Source organism: Mirounga angustirostris, unplaced genomic scaffold (assembly GCF_029215605.1).
Source record: "Mirounga angustirostris isolate CCGP_5_RB_7025 unplaced genomic scaffold, mMirAng1.0.hap1 SCAF_3, whole genome shotgun sequence".
NCBI classification, from domain to species: domain Eukaryota; kingdom Metazoa; phylum Chordata; class Mammalia; order Carnivora; family Phocidae; genus Mirounga; species Mirounga angustirostris.
The window spans coordinates 27,590,567-27,609,482 of record NW_026991711.1 but is presented as its reverse complement, the minus strand read 5'-3'; the positions used below and the strand labels follow the sequence as shown (position 1 = coordinate 27,609,482).

The 18,916-nt window shown below is 43.3% G+C and overlaps 1 protein-coding gene across 2 annotated transcripts; it reads right to left on the bottom strand.

Moving 5' to 3' along the window:
- Positions 1-7,132: 7,132 nt before the first annotated feature.
- On the bottom strand, positions 7,133-12,507 carry SPRY2 (sprouty RTK signaling antagonist 2). 2 transcript variants are annotated; one of them, XM_045869598.3, is made up of 2 exons: positions 11,741-12,451; positions 7,133-8,940 (listed from the first exon to the last, which is right to left on the bottom strand). In XM_045869598.3, the coding sequence occupies exon 2, from the start codon at positions 8,887-8,889 to the stop codon at positions 7,942-7,944; it is 948 nt and encodes a 315-aa protein (XP_045725554.1). In that variant the 5' UTR covers positions 8,890-8,940; positions 11,741-12,451; the 3' UTR covers positions 7,133-7,941. The 2 variants fall into 2 exon arrangements, with proteins under 2 accessions (XP_045725554.1, XP_064442023.1); XM_064585953.1 differs by having other exon boundaries at positions 8,802-8,940; positions 11,736-12,507.
- Positions 12,508-18,916: the final 6,409 nt, after the last annotated feature.

Sequence of the window (18,916 nt, the reverse complement as noted above, 5' to 3'; positions counted from 1 at the left end):
ATATGAAATTTACACTTTTAATATCTTAGAGGTGGCTAATATCTAACAATAATAGTTTCATACACTTTCATTTTCAGACTTCTAGCTTGATTATTAGAGTAATTTGTTATAAGAAAACTTTCATTGCTTTACAAAGGGACTTACCTGTGTCTTTTTCCAGTAGAAGTTTATTTTAAACGTATACTTCAATTTGTCAACTACATAGGTAGGTGGGAAGAAAACAACATGATAGTACCTAGTAACAATCAAAGATATGTCTAGAAAGAAGGGGCTTCTGAAAAGATCTTTAATCTTAACAACCCAACATCTCTTTTAAACTAGCGTATTAGTTAAAATGATTGATAATCTACCTTTTTCTCCAGGAGCTTTCAAATAGCTTACGATAAAAGATAGTATTCATACCACAAATTAATTAAAACTGGAGTAGGATAACTAATGATTTCATTTACAGAATCATCCTAAAGTAGGGTTTTCATTTGGTGTGTTTTTTTTTTTTTTTTTTAAGATTTTATTTATTTATTTGACAGAGACAGAGATAGCGAGAGCAGGAACACAAGCAGCGGGAGGGGGAGAGGGAGAAGCAGGCCTCCCCTCGAGGAGGGAGCCCGATGTGGGACTCGATCCCAGGACCCTGGGATCATGACCTGAGCCGAAGGCAGACGCTTAACGACTGAGCCACCCAGGCGCCCCCATTTGGTGTGTTTTTTTTGGCGACAAAGGGATCTTGTGAATTTTATGGGACAGTTAACTAAGTTTGCTACTTGAAACAAATTTATGTCCATTAAGACATGCCAGAAACAATTACAACATCAATACAATCTAAAGATGTGCATCTCTTGAATACATGTATATATACACATACATGTATATACATACATATTTATTAGAAGCTAATTTTCAGGACTAAAATCTCTTATAAAGAAACATTTATCTGAAATTTATCAATCCATTTGGCTTCATGTCAATTCTTTTTTCTTCTTTTACTTTTAAAGAAGGAGTCCCTTCCTCTTTCACACCCGGCTGTCTATGGACTCCTTACCCAGCCCCTCAGTTTTAGAGAATCATTCAAGTTCCTTTGCAGACATTACTGCCTCTGGCAAAATTTCCTGATTCCCACATACCACACCCAAGAGAGAGTTAATCACTTCCTCCACATGTGTATTTTCAGTCTGTTATCACATGTATTAAACTCTATAGTAAATATTTGTTTAGTTGTCCTACAGACAAGTTCTAGAGGGCAGGAGATATTGTCTTGTATCTCCAGGATTTAACATTGTGCCTGAGGTTAAAAAAACAAATCAACTGAAATACAAAATAATAGTAAATACTTCTTTAGTACTTACTTCGCACCAATCTCAAGGGTTAATATTTTACACATATCTCTTCAACCTTCGCAACAACCTTTGGGTCAAGAGTTACTATCTCTCAGAGAAGACATTAGGTTTAGGGAAGTTAAGTAACTTGCCTGTAGCTGCACAGCTAATAAGTAACAGAGGAGGGCATTTGCATAGGGGTTTATCTCCAAAGCTCAAGAACTTCAAGCATTACAGAAAAATAGGTATATTGGGCATATATAGATATTTACAAATGCAGGGCATTTTTCCATTAGAAGAATTTCAGAGGCTTACCACTCAGAATGGAAATTCCAAAGTTTTGGTCCCAGCCATCTCCCCATGTCCTTTGACCTCACCCTCCCTCCCACAGCTGACAGCTTTCCTTGCCATGGGTCAGAGGATATATTACATTCTTCCACTAGTCCCCCAGCTTCCGCTAGAGCTGGATTTCTCAAACTCAGCATTATTGGCATTTGGGGCTAAATAATTCTTTGTGATGGGGGCCTGTCATAGGCATTGTTAATTGGGTAGCAGCATCCCCGGGCCTCTACCTGCAGGACGCCAATAGATCCTCCCTCCCACCCCCAGTAGTGAAAACCAAAAATGTCTCTAGACCTTGCCAAATGCCCCTTGAGGGACTGAACTGCCCAGGACAGCAAGTCAGTAATGCTACCAGTCATTTGCTATGACTTAGAATCTTAAGTCCTACATTATTAGCATCCAAAGGGCTTATAAGCATCATTCTTAATTCACTAGTTCACAGTCACAGACCTAGTGAATGCTTTTCTCCCCCACTTACTGTAACATCCTTTACGCTAAAGATACACAATAGACATTAACTCGGAAACAAGTAATTGCACGCTGGGCCTATAGTTTTGATTGTTCAGGTGGCAGGGCAGAGGCCCAGAAGACACACTGTTGGGTTCTTGTGACTTTTCACAGATGACTACAATCAGACCAATAGCCTGTAAAAGAATCCATTTCCAAAGTTCAACCTTAAAGGTATAGTGTTGATGAATGTTTGGAACTAAATCAATGAGGCCATATCCTAATTGTATAGGTCAGAATCCAGGTGACATCTAGACCTGAATGCAGATGTTGGCTGTGTGGTCCCTCCTGCCCCTGGACAGTTCCTCACTAGCAGAGTGCCAGGTCAGAGACAGACATCCCTTGGGATATCCTAACCATTAGCTTGCCAACGTAGCGGGTACTAGATGTGTCTCAAGGCTCTGTATGTGTTACTGCTTGATGCATGCTAGGCCTCTTGGTCACTAGGCTTCATAATGTTCACAGTGACCAACAGATACGCATCCTTAAATGCTGTTCTGAACTTATAAAGATGACTTTCCAAAACGAGTCTCAGGACCAGTTTTCTGGTATGAGCAGCTAGATATTAGGGCTACTTTGTGCCTACTTTTGAGCAGGAAAACCAGATTTGGGCTACAAAGAGTGCCTTGAGCCTATGAAGAACTTGGGAGTAATGTGGTTACTCTAGTTTCACGCAAATGTGGTATTTATCAGAGCCCTGCTTGACTGTAAGACCTATTGATGCAAGTCAATAAACCAGATGTTATTTGGAGCAGAAAGCCATTTCAAAATATGTAAGTTGTATTAACTTGAGTGCTAGAGATGGTCATCTAGGCTTTGAGAGTCACGTGAACCTGAGCAGCCAGGTCTCAGAGATTGTGTTTTAGCAAAGGCAGAATTGCTCCAAAGCTCAACCACTTCCCTTCACACTATTTTTTTTTTTTTCTCTGCTTGATTATCCCCAATTTGTTCTTCAGAAGTACTTATCCTTCTCTAGGTACCAAAGCAAGCTAAAAATACAGGTTAATGACAAGAGGTAAATTTCAGCAAACACTGGAAGAAAAGTCGTTTCAACCTATTTCTTAGTTGTAGATCTTAAAAATGTATTTTTTATCTTTTTTTTTTTAGGGAAGGGTTTTAGTGAATCATGAATCTTAAAATTAAGAATAAACATAGCAAGATATAGCTGTTTAAATATTAATCAAGTATCGCTACGTTTCACTTAGGATTTGGTATATAAGCTTGGTGAACATAGTTTTGTATAATGAGTAACACCAATTCTGTTGCATCTCTCTTAGCAAAACTGGCATTTCAGTAGCTGTAACCATTGCAAAGATCTGGAGACCAAACCCACTAATGAGAACCCATCAGTGCTTTTCCAATTTCTCTACTCTCATAGTGCCTTGCTCTTGCCTTGGCTACGAAAGTCCTGTCTCACATTAAAGTCGCTAACACTTTCCTTTTGTATCGCATCATCAACTAGTCCTGTGATTTGTGAAGAGTAGACATTCAAATGAATTGAAATGCCAAATTATTTTGGTGCCCAAATTCCATTCCAAGTGGGTCCTTGTATTAAGCCAAATTATTTATTCTTCTCTGTGCATTAGAATTGTTTTGAGAAATAAACTCCTTTAAGGTATGCTGAAGTCTTACTTGCCTCCTCTAGCCAAACCAGAGGCCTAGGTGACAGGCTTCATTCTAATTTCCTTTAGCAGCTTATTTAAAAAAAAAAGAAGTTAGTTGCCAAATAAGCCTGACTCTTAAAAATTCTTCAGGTAAATCAAAATGCAGTTTTAGATAAAAATGTGAAACATTTGCTAGCCACAGGTAAATTTCAATGCTAATCTTTTCTTATTTGCTGTATTTCTATCTTCTTTATTCTTTTTTGACTCTGAGTATTTCAAGTTTAGTTTTGACTAGAGGGACAGTACCCTTAGTGGTGTTCACATTTTGTCTCTCATTATTCACATGGTTGTCTCATGATGTATGGAGGGCGGTGGTGTGGCACCCAAATAAGATCAGAAGTGTAGGATGAATATAGTCTGCCAGCTTTATCCTCCCATGAATGACCAAACCAGTGATGAAATATTCCAGATGTATAACTTCGCTCTGATCAGTTAGGCTTTGTTTATAAAATTCTGCTCTGGTCTTCAGTGGATGGAGACCCACCCTTGGTATGTCCCAGAGAAATAAGGCAACGGTCTTAATTAAAATAGAAATTAGCATAACTTTTGCCATAATGAGTATCAAAAACCAATGTTGATACAATATTGATGTAACGAATTAATGCCCTATTTTTATTTTTCTTTAATAAAATAGCAGGAACTACACTGCACAAGATGACAAACTGTTTTTGATCTACAGCTTAACCAATTTTCAAAGTTGGGACTTTTGCACATATTATCTGGTCCTTGTGCACATTTAAGAGAGAGAGGCAAATGGCCAATTGTGGATATAAATGCAAGTGAAACTCTAGACCCACTAAACCTTTGAAAAGTGTGACCTATCTGCTCGAGTTAATAAATTACATTAAACCCATCAGTTACCTCACAACACTGTGCAAAGATCAAATTCTTTTATCTGGCATCATCAATGTCTTAACTTATACATCCTGGAGACAAGTGATATTTGAGACAAAAGTGTGTTGGAGAAAGAAGCTATGCCAAAAGTTTGGTTGGGAGTACCTGCACTTGGTTTTGGCTTTCTTTCACTGACAATTCCCAGAGCATGCTCCAACATGGTAGAAATGTGACAGGGCCTTAAAAAAAATCTCCTCTTCAATACACATAAATGAATGTTTTAACTAACAACGATCATGTTGTCATTCTTAAATGAATCTCAATATAGAGAATGTACAGGTTTCTTAAAAAAAAAGGGGGGGGGGGAGGGAAGAAACCAGAAAACATAGCTAAGATCTCCCTAAATGCATAGCAATCAATTGACATGTTTGCTCTATCATTCTACTTTTAACCTATCATGATATCAAAATAATGGCCATTGGATTATAAACTCATGGTATTTATGTATGAATCTCCATGAACTTTACAGAGATTAAAAACCTGAACTGGTTATTCCTCCATCTCAATGAGATGACCTGCAACATTTAAAAACTCTTTCACACACTCAAGTTATGGGTACCAGCTGTTTTCAGTCTGTTTAGATATAAACACTTAATTTTCCATATTCTGAAAATGAATTTTATACAGTATATATAAATACTGAACATTTAGTAGTTTCATTGGAAGCTTCTTGAGGAATCCAATATTCCTATTTATCTTTAAGTAATTTTCATCAGGACTTAATATATACTTACACAAATCTTCTAACTTCAGTGGCTTATTACTACGTTCTACATTCAAGGGAATTATGCTTTACATCTATCCCATTAAAAAAAAAGTGCTAAATTAGGAATCAATTCCTAAGTCAGTAGTTCTCAAACTACGCATGACTAGTGGAGTGATTTTTTAAAAATACAAATTCCTAGGCCACACCATACAACTCTGAATAACCACGGGGAAGGGCTCTTAATCTAGTTCTTCAATAAACACCCGATTGCATTTGATGCAATGTGTCTATAGAACACTTGGAAAGCTGTTTGTATGTTGAAAAAAACGACTTGCAATTTCTATACTAAAGAAGTCCTATCAGTGCATAGGGCAGTTGTTGAGGAATAAAGCTAATTAGTCAAAATGTTTGTGCTTTACAAATCCTGACAACGGTACAATGAATAAGAAACCCTGCCTTGTTTTCCAACATTAATTTCTCGTAGATCATCAGGGTTAAATCTAAGAGTATTAGAATTGCAATGCTCAGTATCCCAAAGTTGAAACTAGAGTAAATAATGTCTAACTTAATTTAACCTTGTGTTTTTTGGAGAAAGTTTAGAGGACTCCCAAGGTCCTTAGAGCAATGCCTTGGTTTAAGAGGCTGTATATTTCCTTGAAAGCTAATTTTAAAAAACAAAACAGAAGATGATCTGTACTAGGATAAGACCTCTTAAGAGAAGGAGCCTCAGAACAGGAAACAAGATTAAACAATGATAGGTAAATCATTTTCTAGACTTCCGGTGATTCTTGGCAGCAAGAGGTTGTGCTTCAGAAGAGAAAAATCATCATCCACAAACTAATGGATTAAGTGACTTATTACAAGTAAGAAAACCTAGTTATTTGTCGAGCTGGGCTGTAGCAGCTTAGTGTGTATTTGCTCCCAAAAGACAAATGCAAACACACTGGCTTTTTGGGGTATTGCGTCTTTCTCCCAAAGTGGAATTTAACAATTTTCTGGATAACTTGATTAAATAAGACCAGGCCTCTCAATTGGCTTCCTTGGGCTTCAATTATTAGGCCAATATAGGATGAGATTTTATGATACCCAACACCTGAATCAAGCCAAGTTATAATTTTCCTGTCTTTTCTAACATAACAAATTTCCGGTATCACGGTGATAAATTAAGTCTAAAACCATATAGGCTGGAAAACACATAGCCATAATCAGCTGTCAAGAAAACATTTTTGCCTCAGTTACAAGCATTGATCTGCATATACCGCATACCTGACACTGAGGACATTCAATAAATGTTGAACTAAACTCGTTTTTCTGGTCTTGAATTAGCCTCATGGCTGGCTATTCTTAATTCCGTATGTAAAGAAAAAAACCTAATTGTTAATCTTTTAGGGAAGTCTCCACAATGAATTAGTTTAAGACTTTTTTTTTTTTTTAAACATGCAAAGCAAAGGAAAGCCAACAGATCTGTAAAAGGGAAGAACAGGAACAATGATCTCAGGATTAATACAGCCGAGTCAAATGCTCAGTTATTTCCCTCCCGATTACTAGAATTAGTTCTGGAGAAAAAAAAAAAAAAGAAATCACTGAATCTCCCCTTTAAAGAACCTTGTAGATAAGTGAAACTATTTCATTGAAATGCTAGTCTTCACATAAAATGTGGGTTTTTTCACTTCAAAAACAAAAACAAAAACAAAGAAAAGGTAAAATAAGACGAAACAGTTCCGTTTAATTTCAAACGTTAATATATTTTCTATTTTATATTGAACATATGCATCTGTAACCCCTCATTTGCAGCAACTAGCACATCCTCATAAAAGGGGCAAAATTTGTAAGATGCCTCTTAAAATAAATATTCTTTTTTATAAAATAATAAAACTTCAAATAAATATTCTTTACACTAAACAATATGTTGAAAAATTAGAAAATAAAGGTTGAATTTTACTGTAACTGTACAATATACATGAAGTCCAAAGGGAAATCAGAGTCTTACAATAAAGGCTTTCTGTAAGGCAAAATACAATCTAAAAACATACTGATTGGTTCACATTCTTCCGAATGTACAACATATTAGTATAATATTTTGTGACTGTGCCACATGGCATGGCACAACTTGTTTTTCACAGTCGCAAATATTATTGTATATACAAAAATATAGCACATTATCTCTGGAGAAAACAATGGGAAAAAAGTCATTTACTAATTTACAAATTTTGCAAGTAACTATTCATAAACAAAAACTGTGCCTAGGAGTGTCTGTTGCTTTAGCTTATGCAACACATGGGTCCCCAAGTTCTGTATCCCAGACTTTGAGCTCCATTAGCTGAGTTCTAACAAGCATATCAGTTAAAATGGCACACGGACAAAAAGCATTTCACTGCAAACAGCAAAGGATATCCCAACCCTCTATTATTAACAGTGCCAAGATTCTAACTGTTTAGTTGGTTGCATATGTGTTAAAAAAAAAAAAAAAAAGAGGGAACAATCCTTATTACTGTCCTATTCCTGATTAATGGTGCTATGTTGGTTTTTCAAAGTTCCTGGGTGGGACAGTGGGAACTTTGCAGCAAACTGTGTTTGAGTTTTTACAGCGGCATCCAGGCCTGTTAACCCGGTCATAACACCCCTGGCACAATTTAAGGCAACCCTTGGCTGGAAGGTAACACCATAAACAAGGCAAAAAGAGAGACATGACGCCCATGGCAGACCAACGTGTACAACAGTGAGACTGGCTGCAAGAACACGGGTTGTCAGCACAGTTGTCCTCATCATCATTAGAACAGTGATAGAAGAGACCTTTCACACAGCACACACAAGTCCCATAGTCAATCACGTTTTGGGCTGAGCAAAGGCACTGCTTGTCACAGATCCAGTCTGATGGCAGAGGCCTAGGGTAGGTGCACTCCTTACACTTGCACTTGCCACAGTCCTCACACCTGTAGGCATGCAGGCCCAAATCTTCCTTGCTCAGGGGCTTAAGCTCACCTGGCTTGAGCTCCGATTTGGGCTGCACACGGATTATGCCATCAGCAACAGGCCCCGAGGAGAAAGATGGTCCTAACAGCCTCTGTTCAGAGGAACTGCTGCTGGTACTTGTCCTTGTACTGCTCCGAGACCCCGAGCTGACTGTGCTGATGGACCTGGACAGAGGGGCTCGTGCAGAAGAATGCACCTGTGGGTGCTGGAGCCTGGGAGGCTGGCGATGCTCGGGCAGACCGTGGAGCCTCTCATGTTTGTGCTGAGCGGAGGGGCGAGGAGCCGGCTTGAGCCCGGGTCTCGGGACCACAGTAGGCCCCTCTGTGTACTCATTGGTGTTTCGGATGGCTCTGATCTGATCCAGAGACAACACGTGTACCTGCTGGGTGAGGGCTTCTCTGGGGTCGGGCTCCCCACGCTGCCTGCCAATGTCACGGGGTGCCTGCAGCAAGGACGGCGACCCGCTGCCACTCTGAGCTCTGGCCTCCATCAGGTCTGGGAAGTGTGGTCACTCCAGCGGGCTTAGAACACATCTGAATTCCTGCAGAAACCAAGAGGAAAGAGCTGGTTTACACTCCAGGATACTTCCCACTCTCCGCCCACCTGAATTAACTCTTCGATTTCCGCTCCCCCCAGAGGAACAGGATTTGAAATGCAGTGGCCATGGAGGGTTTTAGAATAGCCATACGATCGATGCCATACCAAAAAGTAAAAATTAGGACCGGGTACTGACAATTCTTTAATCTTGCGATGTATAGTAACACAAAGCTAATCTTTGTTTCAATCATAAAACTGCAAGGTTCAGGTTCAAGGTAAAGATTGAAAGAAAATAACGTTAGAACACCACACTGCTGCCAAAGGATTCAAAATCGAGATAGGTTTAACTTTGTCGTAGTCATTTTTGCCTTAAACATCAATAAACGCGGCCCAGAAATTCTTGGTTCTTACTTTGTCTGCTTTTACATCAAATACCTTTAACTATATTTTAGCCAGTATCCTGCAACTTTTTAGAATACCATAGAATGAATGTGACTTGCGAAAAAGCAAATATTCGCCCCCCCAAGGATGTTATAAATTTCACAACAGTCATGCATTATTAACTATACAGTAGCACAAGTTATAAATTAAAAACAAATCCATTCAAATCCTATTAGGTGCCAGGAACACAAGAACAACCAGCAACAAGACAGGAACTTATTTTCAACTTCTCAACAACTTGTGGCTCAAATATTTTACAGCTTGACAGCCTGAGAAAGCATCTTTAATTCTGTACCTAAAAGACTGTTCTGTTTTAGAAATAAATTATGTCAAAAATATTAACTGCTTTGCCTGTTTCCAAAAACCTAATAGTTCAGAACCTAAACTGACTGGGGATAACAGGAAGTGTTTCAAAAATTCCTGTCACGTCTCAAATCTATCATTCTGACATGTAATCGCTTAAACTGCAAACCCTCTATAAATTTCAAAACTATCACCCCCTTTGCCAAGGCTACAATGAACAAAAACGGGAAAAAGTGGACCTTTATCCAGTCTCCGATTTTTATAAGAGAGATACAGGCAGGTGACACACGCCTCCCAATTAACAAGGCAGAGCTGGAAACCGGATCTCACTTCCCACAGAAAAGGCGGACAAGACGACGTTGATCTTTGCTTTCACTCCGTTTATCGGCTCTATCAGCGTCCCAACACCGTCCCCAGCAGGTGGGACACAGTCAGAGCCCCGGGGGACTTTCCTCCGGGGAGACTGACACAGCCCAGGGGCCAAGCTGCCCTCCCCCTGCACACAATCCCAAGACTGCCTAGAAGGCGAGGGGCGGGGGTGCGGGCTCCTCCGAAGGGGACGTGCCTTGAAACGCTCACACTTCCCCCTCCCTACCTCCCGGGTAAAATATACCCCACCCCAGAGAACTGCCTCCCAGCTCCAAGAGGGAGCCACTCCACCCCAGGCAGAGGTCACGCAGCCCACCGCGGGGCGTTCTGGCAAAGGCCCTCGAATGTCCGGGCACAGGTTTCAAGCCCCTGACGCCGAAAGCCGTGCCTTAGACACCCTGCCCGGGCAGAGTCTAACCCACGCACGCCGGTCGACTCCACCATGCACTGACCGAACGGGCATTGCCTGCAATCTGCACACCCCATCTCCTTTTGGATGGAGAGAAAGAGTGAAAGGAAAATTGCTTAGAAAGGGCAATTCCCAGGGCCCCACTGCACAAGCCAGGCGTGCAGGACGCAGATCCCTCGGCTGGAAACTTTCCGCGAAGATTTGCTTGCAGTGGAAAGTAGCATCTTTGCGGGGAGGGGGAGAATTTTTTTTTTTTTTTTTTAACAAAAATGATTACTGCCCATTCCTAGCCTCCTTTGCAGCTACCGCCGCCCACCCCCCACGCTCCCCCATTCCCCACCCGGAAAATGCTTAGAAACCCCCATTAAGAACACCGTGTGATCAGACTAAGGATTAAGGGGAAAGGACTTCAGCACGAGGGTGGGGCAAACACAGAAACCGCTTTGTAAAAACGCACAAGATTCCGAATTCAAGGCAGCAGCAACAAACAAGTAGATCAGCCCATCAAAGGAAATTAACAACAAAAAAACTAGCCTCTTTTGCCACCTATTTTCAGGTAATGGAAAACGATCGCGACCGCTTGATGACTTTCTTCCTGTGCTAGGTCAGCCCAATCTTCCAAAAATAAAAAAAGCGTGACCCAAGCCGACCACAGAGAACGGAAAAAAGAGAGAGCCGCACTTCCGAACCGCAGACGCGGCGCCCGGTGGGGCGACGCTTCCACCCGCACCGGCTCGCCTCTGTACCCGGCACCCTGCCCATTTTTCAGCCGCGGGGTCTCGCTGCCCCCGTGAGGCGAGCGACCCGCGCGCCCTCGGTCCCGCTGGCGCCCCTGCCTCGGGACAGTCTCACCCAGGACTTGCCTTCCCCGGAGAAGAACAGGTTAGAAATGCGGGCGCCTACAACGGGGACCTGGAAAACACAAAAGTGTTCCCCCTCCCTCTCCTGCTCTCAGCGCCGAATTCGCGGCCAATGCAGGGCCAGCAGCCGACTCGCGACGAGCAGTCCGCCACCCCAACCCCCCAGAGCGCGGGCGCGTGGGGTCCTAGGGCTGGGGACACCGTACCCGGCGCGCACTGCAGCCCCCGCCGAGGCAGGCCGAGCCCGGGGCAAGGCAGCTCCACGGGCAGTTCCCTGGATCCCCGCGGGGAACCTGCGGGGTTAGAGAAAGGGAGGCCGGAGGAAGAGACAGACCCCACTCCTGGTCCGGCTGCACCTACTCCATGTTGCCCACAACGCGCCGGCCAAGGCGCCAGGAGGGGAAGAGCCAAACGTGCCTCACCGTGATCGCGGCTTTGCACCAACCCCTCTCCGTTGGATTCCCGTCTTCCTGCGATGTGCAAATAAAATCCAGCCCCGATGCAAACTTTTCGTCCCTTCTTTCCAAACTCTGCTTCAGTCCAAGTTCCGAGCAATCGGCGGGAGGAAAAAAGGAGAGGGAAATCCGGAGCCAAGTCCCCAGCCGATTAACACTCCGGGGTTCGGGGCTGGGGGCGACCCCCCTTCTAGAAACGCACGCGGAGTATTTCCTTTTTCTCAATGAACTGGAGGCCGAAGCGCCAACGGCTAGTCTCTTTTCCTGGCAGACGAACGAAGGAGAAAAAGAAAACCGCCTCAGAGAGAATGTAAAGCCAGATGGCCAAGTCCTCCGGCCGCGTCGCAGCCGAGGCGGCGCGGGGGCGCGGGCCGGGCCGGGCGGGCGCGGGGGCCTGGGCGCTGCGCGCTCCGCCGGCCCCTCTCCTCCGCTCGCGCTGCGCCGCGCGGCTCTCAACGGTGCAGACTGGGCGTTGTGGAGGCGCGGCGGCGAGGCCGAGGCGGGGGCGGTGGGTGCGGAGGAGGCGGTGAGGGAGGAGGAGGAGGAGGGTCTGGGGCCCGGCCGGGGGCGGGGGGGCTCGCCGTTGGCCTGCGCCCTTGCCTTTCCGGAGGCAGGGAGCTCTGCGGCGGCCGCGGCAGCAGTAAATGGCGTCATGTGGATCCGAGGCGGAACAGAGCAGTTGTTGTCCCAGAGGATATATCGCATCCGGTCCCAGCTCATTGGCTCCGCGGGGCTACATTCACTCACACTTCAGCGCCCGCCAGCGCTCCGAGCCGCAGGAGGCATTCAAAAGGGCAACCGCGCCGCCCCGCGCGTCCCCAGGCCGGTCCTGCCGCCCGGGCGCCGTCACGCGGGGCGCCCGCGGGGCCGGGCTGGGCACGGCGGGGTCAGTTTATCTAGTTTCAAGGAAACACTGACCTTAAGGTTTCCCCAGAGGCCATGTGGACGAGCCTTGGGCTCGGACTGACTGACGGAACTTTCTCCTTGCCATTAGGAAAAGGGAATGAACCTTGAAAACTAATCCGGACACGCAGTGTTAGCATTAGAACAACAAGTTGCAGGTTTTAAGAGTTTATTCGGAATCCATCCAAGCCCACCTCTCCCCTTTTCTGTTCCCCCTCGAGGGGGGCGACGGGGAGAGGAGAGGGGGGAGGGGAAGGGGAGCGGGAAGTGAGGTGGGAGGGCTATTGGTTTATTCTTTGTCTACTGGATTAACCCGATTATACACCAGGCACCAGCACAAACCGCCTCCCCCACCTCAGAGCCGTGTAGGAGAGGAACGGAATGCAGATTCGGGTTTCAAGTACTTTATGCTCTGACCGAGATTTGCTTTTGATTGTGTCGCTCTGTAGTTTTTAGTTTAACATTAGATTTTATATTTTTCAAGGAGAGTTAGCTACAGATGGAGGTTTTTTGAAGATCAGTTTTGTTTGACACAATAGCTGAAGGAAATTCTACAGTCTAAGCCTTTTTAAAATTAGTTAATAACACAGACACGATAACTCAAGGTCGACATGACGGGCTTCAGAAATGGTAGGGGGCTCACTGTTCCACTGCAGATTTCCTTCACTTAACCAGAAGTCATCCTTCATTTCTGACTCCCCTTGTCACCTAGAACATTTCCCAAGAAGATCCTATTGTACATTTTGAAGATGGTCTGCATTTTCCCACTTAAAAAAAGTAGAAATAAAAAGCTAGAAAATGCATAGATATGCAGTGCTCTAATTGCCATTCATTTACTAAGAAACGTGCTTTCACGTGGGAGCACCGGTGGGAAATTAACCCTCCCCACCCACCCCCACACACTCCTCATATTGGATTCTAATAATTTACAGAATGTTTTTACTTCACAGGGAAGTACGGTCAAATCTCCCGAATAGCACCTGCCCTTGTGCGGGGTTAGAGTTCTGGAAACAGTGCTAGGAAAACGTGGTGCTTGATTCCCCGCGTCCAGCTCCAGCTCACATCCGTTTGCAGCTACCCTGACGCTCGCTGCCTCCTCTCGAGCTCGAGCTCTAGAATGTCCCGGGCGCGCTCCCCGCCGCGCTGCGCTCTAGCCCTGCCTTCTCCATGTTTCTCTAGGGCTCTCCCCACTCGCCCTGGGTTTGGAAAAAGAGATGGCAGGGGAAGTGGCATGCGTTATTTCCGGGTGCTGGCCTACGTCCCCCACCCTCCACCCCTCGGTGAGGGTGGACGAGGCTACTTCGGTCAGCTCCGCCGTGTCCCCGGGGCTGAGGGCAAGGGACGACCCGGCCTCCACGGCCTGGGCAGCTCGCCCAGCGCCCGAGTCCTTTGAGCCTCGGGGTGAACGCAGGCGCCGCTGCGCTTATGGCCCATCCGGCCACCAGGGGGCGCGCGCCCGGCGCGGGCCTGCGGCTGGGGCTGGTGCAGTCTTCTTGCCCAGTACAGGACGAGGGCAGGGGAGGGAGGTTGCTGTCTAAGATGTGCATTAGTCCGGCTGGTTCAAAATGAATAAAAAACAGCTTTTCCTACCACCTCCTGGGACACCTTGCGTGTGGAATACGAGATGAGGTACCTAGGTTCGAAAGAACTCCAGCTATTACCAATGGGAAGGAGTTGGGGGCCAAAGCCAAGTTGTGCAAGGCTGGTGGGGAACTCGCTTCCCCCTTTGGGGGCAGCAAGTCTCTGGCAGAGCAGGTGGAAGACACGCCTTCCCTTCGTCTTCTCAAACCCCTGCACCCAATGGCTGCTCCTTAGGAGACACTTGTGCCCATGCAACTCTCCCAGCGCTGCAGGACCTTTGCGAAGACACACTGTTCTGGATCAAAGCATAAACTGGAATTTAAATTAGGAGCTTCTGGCTGGTCAGAGCACCTTGTATTTTTATTGAGTCAGTAGGGAAGAATCTAGGAATTTATATTTATCTTTCATGAGCTAGAAAGAATCCCATGTAAGCCAGCTCTCCCCTCCTTCCCCCACAGCCTCCAGCCTGATTGACTGGAAAAACATTTAACCTATAACTTAAGCACAAGGTAAAAACAAGAACCTGTTGCATTCTTTCTAACTTACTCTTTATTATTTATTTTATTTAGTGAAATTATTTTTTTTCAGATGTAATGTATGCAACAATGTATTGTGCCCCAAAATGTACTTAGTGAATTATAATCCCGGAGAGGAATGATGTCTGTGTGTCTGCATGTGTGTATAGACACATAATGAAGTGTTTGGTGCAGCTCTTGGAACGCGTACCCAAATTAATTGTCATATTGCATTCCAAAATTATAACTGGGATTCATTTTGGAAGATACTTCAGAATTATGAAAAAAACATTATGTAAAACTTCACAGTGAAGTCCCATTTTCAAAGGTGTTGTGCAAAGTTCTAGGGAGGGAGCCCTGATGTATGAACAGGCATTGCCATTTGCTGAATGTTGAAAAATACTGAATCCATGGAAACTCTTGCTGCACCCATACTTACTCCTTAAGTTCTCAGGTTGCACCAAGTAACATGCTTTCTGAGTCCCAGCTATTGAACAGGACCGTGTGTCATACATTTAGGATCTCCTCCCTGCACTCATTTTATTTTCTGCATTCATTTACTTGGGTTTACTTCATTTTACAAACATAATATCCTCAATTTCTTTTTTTAATGAGGCTGTGTATAAAGCTTTGTGAAGTTTGCCTCCTCTAATTTTTGGTGGAAGGCATCAATAGAGACAGTGTAGACATGCTTCTTTACCAGTAGGAATGTTGGCTGAGTTAAGTCAGAATTCCAAGGTTGCATTTCCTCATCTAAGCTTCTGCTTCATGTCATAGTCATGGGAAAACATAGCTTTAAACAACTCTAGTTCCAGTTTCTTTGTGAGAGTGACCAAACCACTTGGCCTTACTGGGTTCAGACCCAGTTTTGATAACCAAAGAGAAATCTTGCAGTGATATGATGTGTTTTTGAGACAAAGAAAAATGAATAGTTATTGATTATTTGGTTGTTTTGTTAGTTTTATAACCAAGGCAATTTATTTATGTATTCACACTTAAAACTGGCCCAGAACACAATAGTGTATACTGCTTCCAAGAGTTTAGGTCTTTCAACCATCATTTCTCCTTACATCCCAAATGTAATAGAAAACTTAATTTATGCATGGTTTCTTCTAGGAGGGACCTTCCTAAATTAAAGGGCTTTGCAATAATGGACCTTTTGATTTGGTGACCTTGGTTGTGGTCATTCATTTTTTGAATTGCTTTGATTTTCCAAATTCTATTGATACTGCCTCTAGGAGGGGTTGGGAGTAGCTACACTAAAAGTTGCAAAGGAATTCAAAATAGACCACTAGAGTTCTTATCTATATAGCCCGAAGAACTGGAAACAGTTTATCTCTGCATCTAACCTTCTTTGATGATGTCCCTTTTCCCTAACCAAACTCAAAGATCTGGAGTTATCCCAGGGTACGAGTGGAGTCTTGATGAGTTGACTTTGAACTGGACTCCGGCTCCTGTAGTCGTGCCTTTTTCCAGAGATCTTACATTCAACCTGAATCCACCTGGTGATTTCTACTGGTTAATCAATCTTCCTCCCAATATCCATGCACGTTACTACTACAATTTATGCAAAGTCAGATGTGGACTGAAGTTCTCTAACAAGGCAAAACAGAATTTCTTTGCTGGCCAACATGATTTTTCTCATTATATTGTTGCAGGATTTTTTTCCTTTGTCGGGGCCTGTGGTTCTTGGTCATGCCACTTCAAAGAATGAAGAGGTAGACCAGACAGAGTGGTGGGCAGCAAAGCAAGGCTTATTGAGAGATAGCGAAGTGATAGTACAAAGCTCCCAAGGAAGGAGGGGACCCGAAGGGGTTGCCATGGGGGTTTCTAAGTCTAGGGGTTTTTATGGGCTTGTTGGCGGACTATTTCAATATGATTAATCTTCCCTGTGCCTGTCATCCAATCAGATTTTTGTCACCTAATTATCATATGGGAAAGGGTGGCGGGCTCCTTCTGGGGTGGTGTAAAATCTTTTTAAGGGTGGTTTCCTTTTAGGGCAGGGGCCCCTTGTCCCTGCCTGCCTGCCTACCTGCCTTCCAATTATCCTTCATCAATATTTCTAATATATTTGTCCCTTGAACTCAAGATTAAACTTTTTCCTTTGTAGGACTGACGCATGCAAAGAAATTCTAATCAGTGAAAAAACTGCATTGTTGCTTTGCCTTTACTTGAATAGCCTGATGTTTATTTGTTTTTCTGTTTGTTTTTAACATATGATCCATTTGTTTGGGAATCTTTTAAAACCAGTGCTAAAGCTTGGGTTATAAGCTTATAAGTGAAAACCATAAATTAAAATGAGTATTTGGATATTACTGGCCAAGCCTAATAGCAGTAGGAAGATTTTAAACTCTGAACAAATAGGAGGTTTGGGTTTTACATTTTTCATTATGTGGACACTTGATCAAAAGAGCATAGGAAGTTCAACTTGTTCTCTAAGGAAGATAGAGTCAAACAGATTCCACTAAAGTCATTCTGTTAGTCCAGATGCCACAATATAAAGGATGCCAGCAAGCCCTGACTTAATTTCAGTTAACAAGTCAAATCTGAAAATGTTTAATTTGTTAAATGGAATAAGAGTGCATGCAAATTTAATTTGTTTGTTTCTTTGGACAGGAAGTATTTTGAAGTTACAAGGAATTGTGCATCATTTGAGACTATTGTGGTGTTATATAGAACTGCTTTTCTATACACACTCTGTGTTGAGTGTAAGTCTTTAAAAAGGATAGACTATTCCAAGGATCTGGGGAGTGTATATCAGAGCTGCCATGTACTTTTTTTTTTGTTATGGGCCTGAAACTAAAATAGAAAGATTCTTCACCTTCTCAATCTTAAAAGATCTTTGTAAACCTTAGACGCTCAATAGTACATTTCAATGAGTGAATGCAATTAAAATAAGTAAATACTTTTGTCTTAATTTTGTAACAGCAAATTAAGAGTTTTTGAATTTTTTTAATGACAATTTAAGAGTCATTGCACTAGCCTGGGAATTATCATTGTGTTTTGCATAATTGTCAGGAAGTGACTGAAACAAGTTTGTTAAGGCCATGACTTTTAATCACTGAAATAGTAAATATTATAAAGTTAAAGAATAAGTCTTTATGGAAGTATTATGCAATAGGAAGGAAGCTTGTAGGGAACATCTATTCTTAAACTATTTAATAAAGCAATTAATAAACAGGCTGATGATGGGTAGTTAGAAAATATAGGTGAAAGTAAACTCTTACGAAATTTTTACTTTGAAAAGTGCATTTGGCAAAAGTATAATTATATTAATAATTAAAATTAAGTACTAATCTGTAGTTTCAAGTTAAGAAGTTAGCACTGGGTGGACACCTGGATGGCTCAGTCGGTTAAATGTCTGCCTTCAGCTCAGGTCATGATCCCAGGGTCCTGGGATTGAGTTGAGTCCCATGATCAGGCTTCTTGCTCAGCAAGGAGCCTACTTCTCCCTCTGCCTGCCGCTTCCCCTGCTTGTGCTTGTGCTCTCTCTCTGACAAATAAATAAATAAAATCTTAAAAAAAAAAGCACTGGGGTGCTGGGCTGGCTCAGTCAGCAGGGCATATGACTCTTGATCTCAGGGTTGTAAGTTCGAGCGCCATGTTGGGTGTTGAGATTACTTAAAAATAAATAAATACGGGGGCGCCTGGGTAGCTCAGTAGGTTAAACATCTGCCTTCGGCTCAGGTCATGATCCCAGGGTCCTGGGATCAGCCCCGCATTGGGCTCCCTGCTCAGCGGAGAGCCTGCTTCTCCCTATCCCTCCGCCCCTCCACCTGTTTGTGCTCTCTTTCTGTCAAATAAATAAATAATCTTAAAACAAAAATAAAAATAAATAAATATGCAAACTTAAAAAAAAAAAAAGAAGTTAGCACTTTGCTAACTTCCAAGAACACATTTCTTTTTTTTTTTTAAAGATTATATTTATTTATTTGACAGAGAGACAGCGAAAGCAGGAACACAAGCAGGGGGAGTGGGAGAGGGAGAAGCAGGCTTCCCGCGGAGCAGGGAGCCTGATGTGGGACTCGATCCCAGGCCCCTGGGATCATGACCTGAGCCGAAGGCAGATGCTTAACGACTGAGCCACCCAGGCGCCCCCCAAGAACACATTTTAAACACAGTTGCAAGAAAGCCACCAATTAGT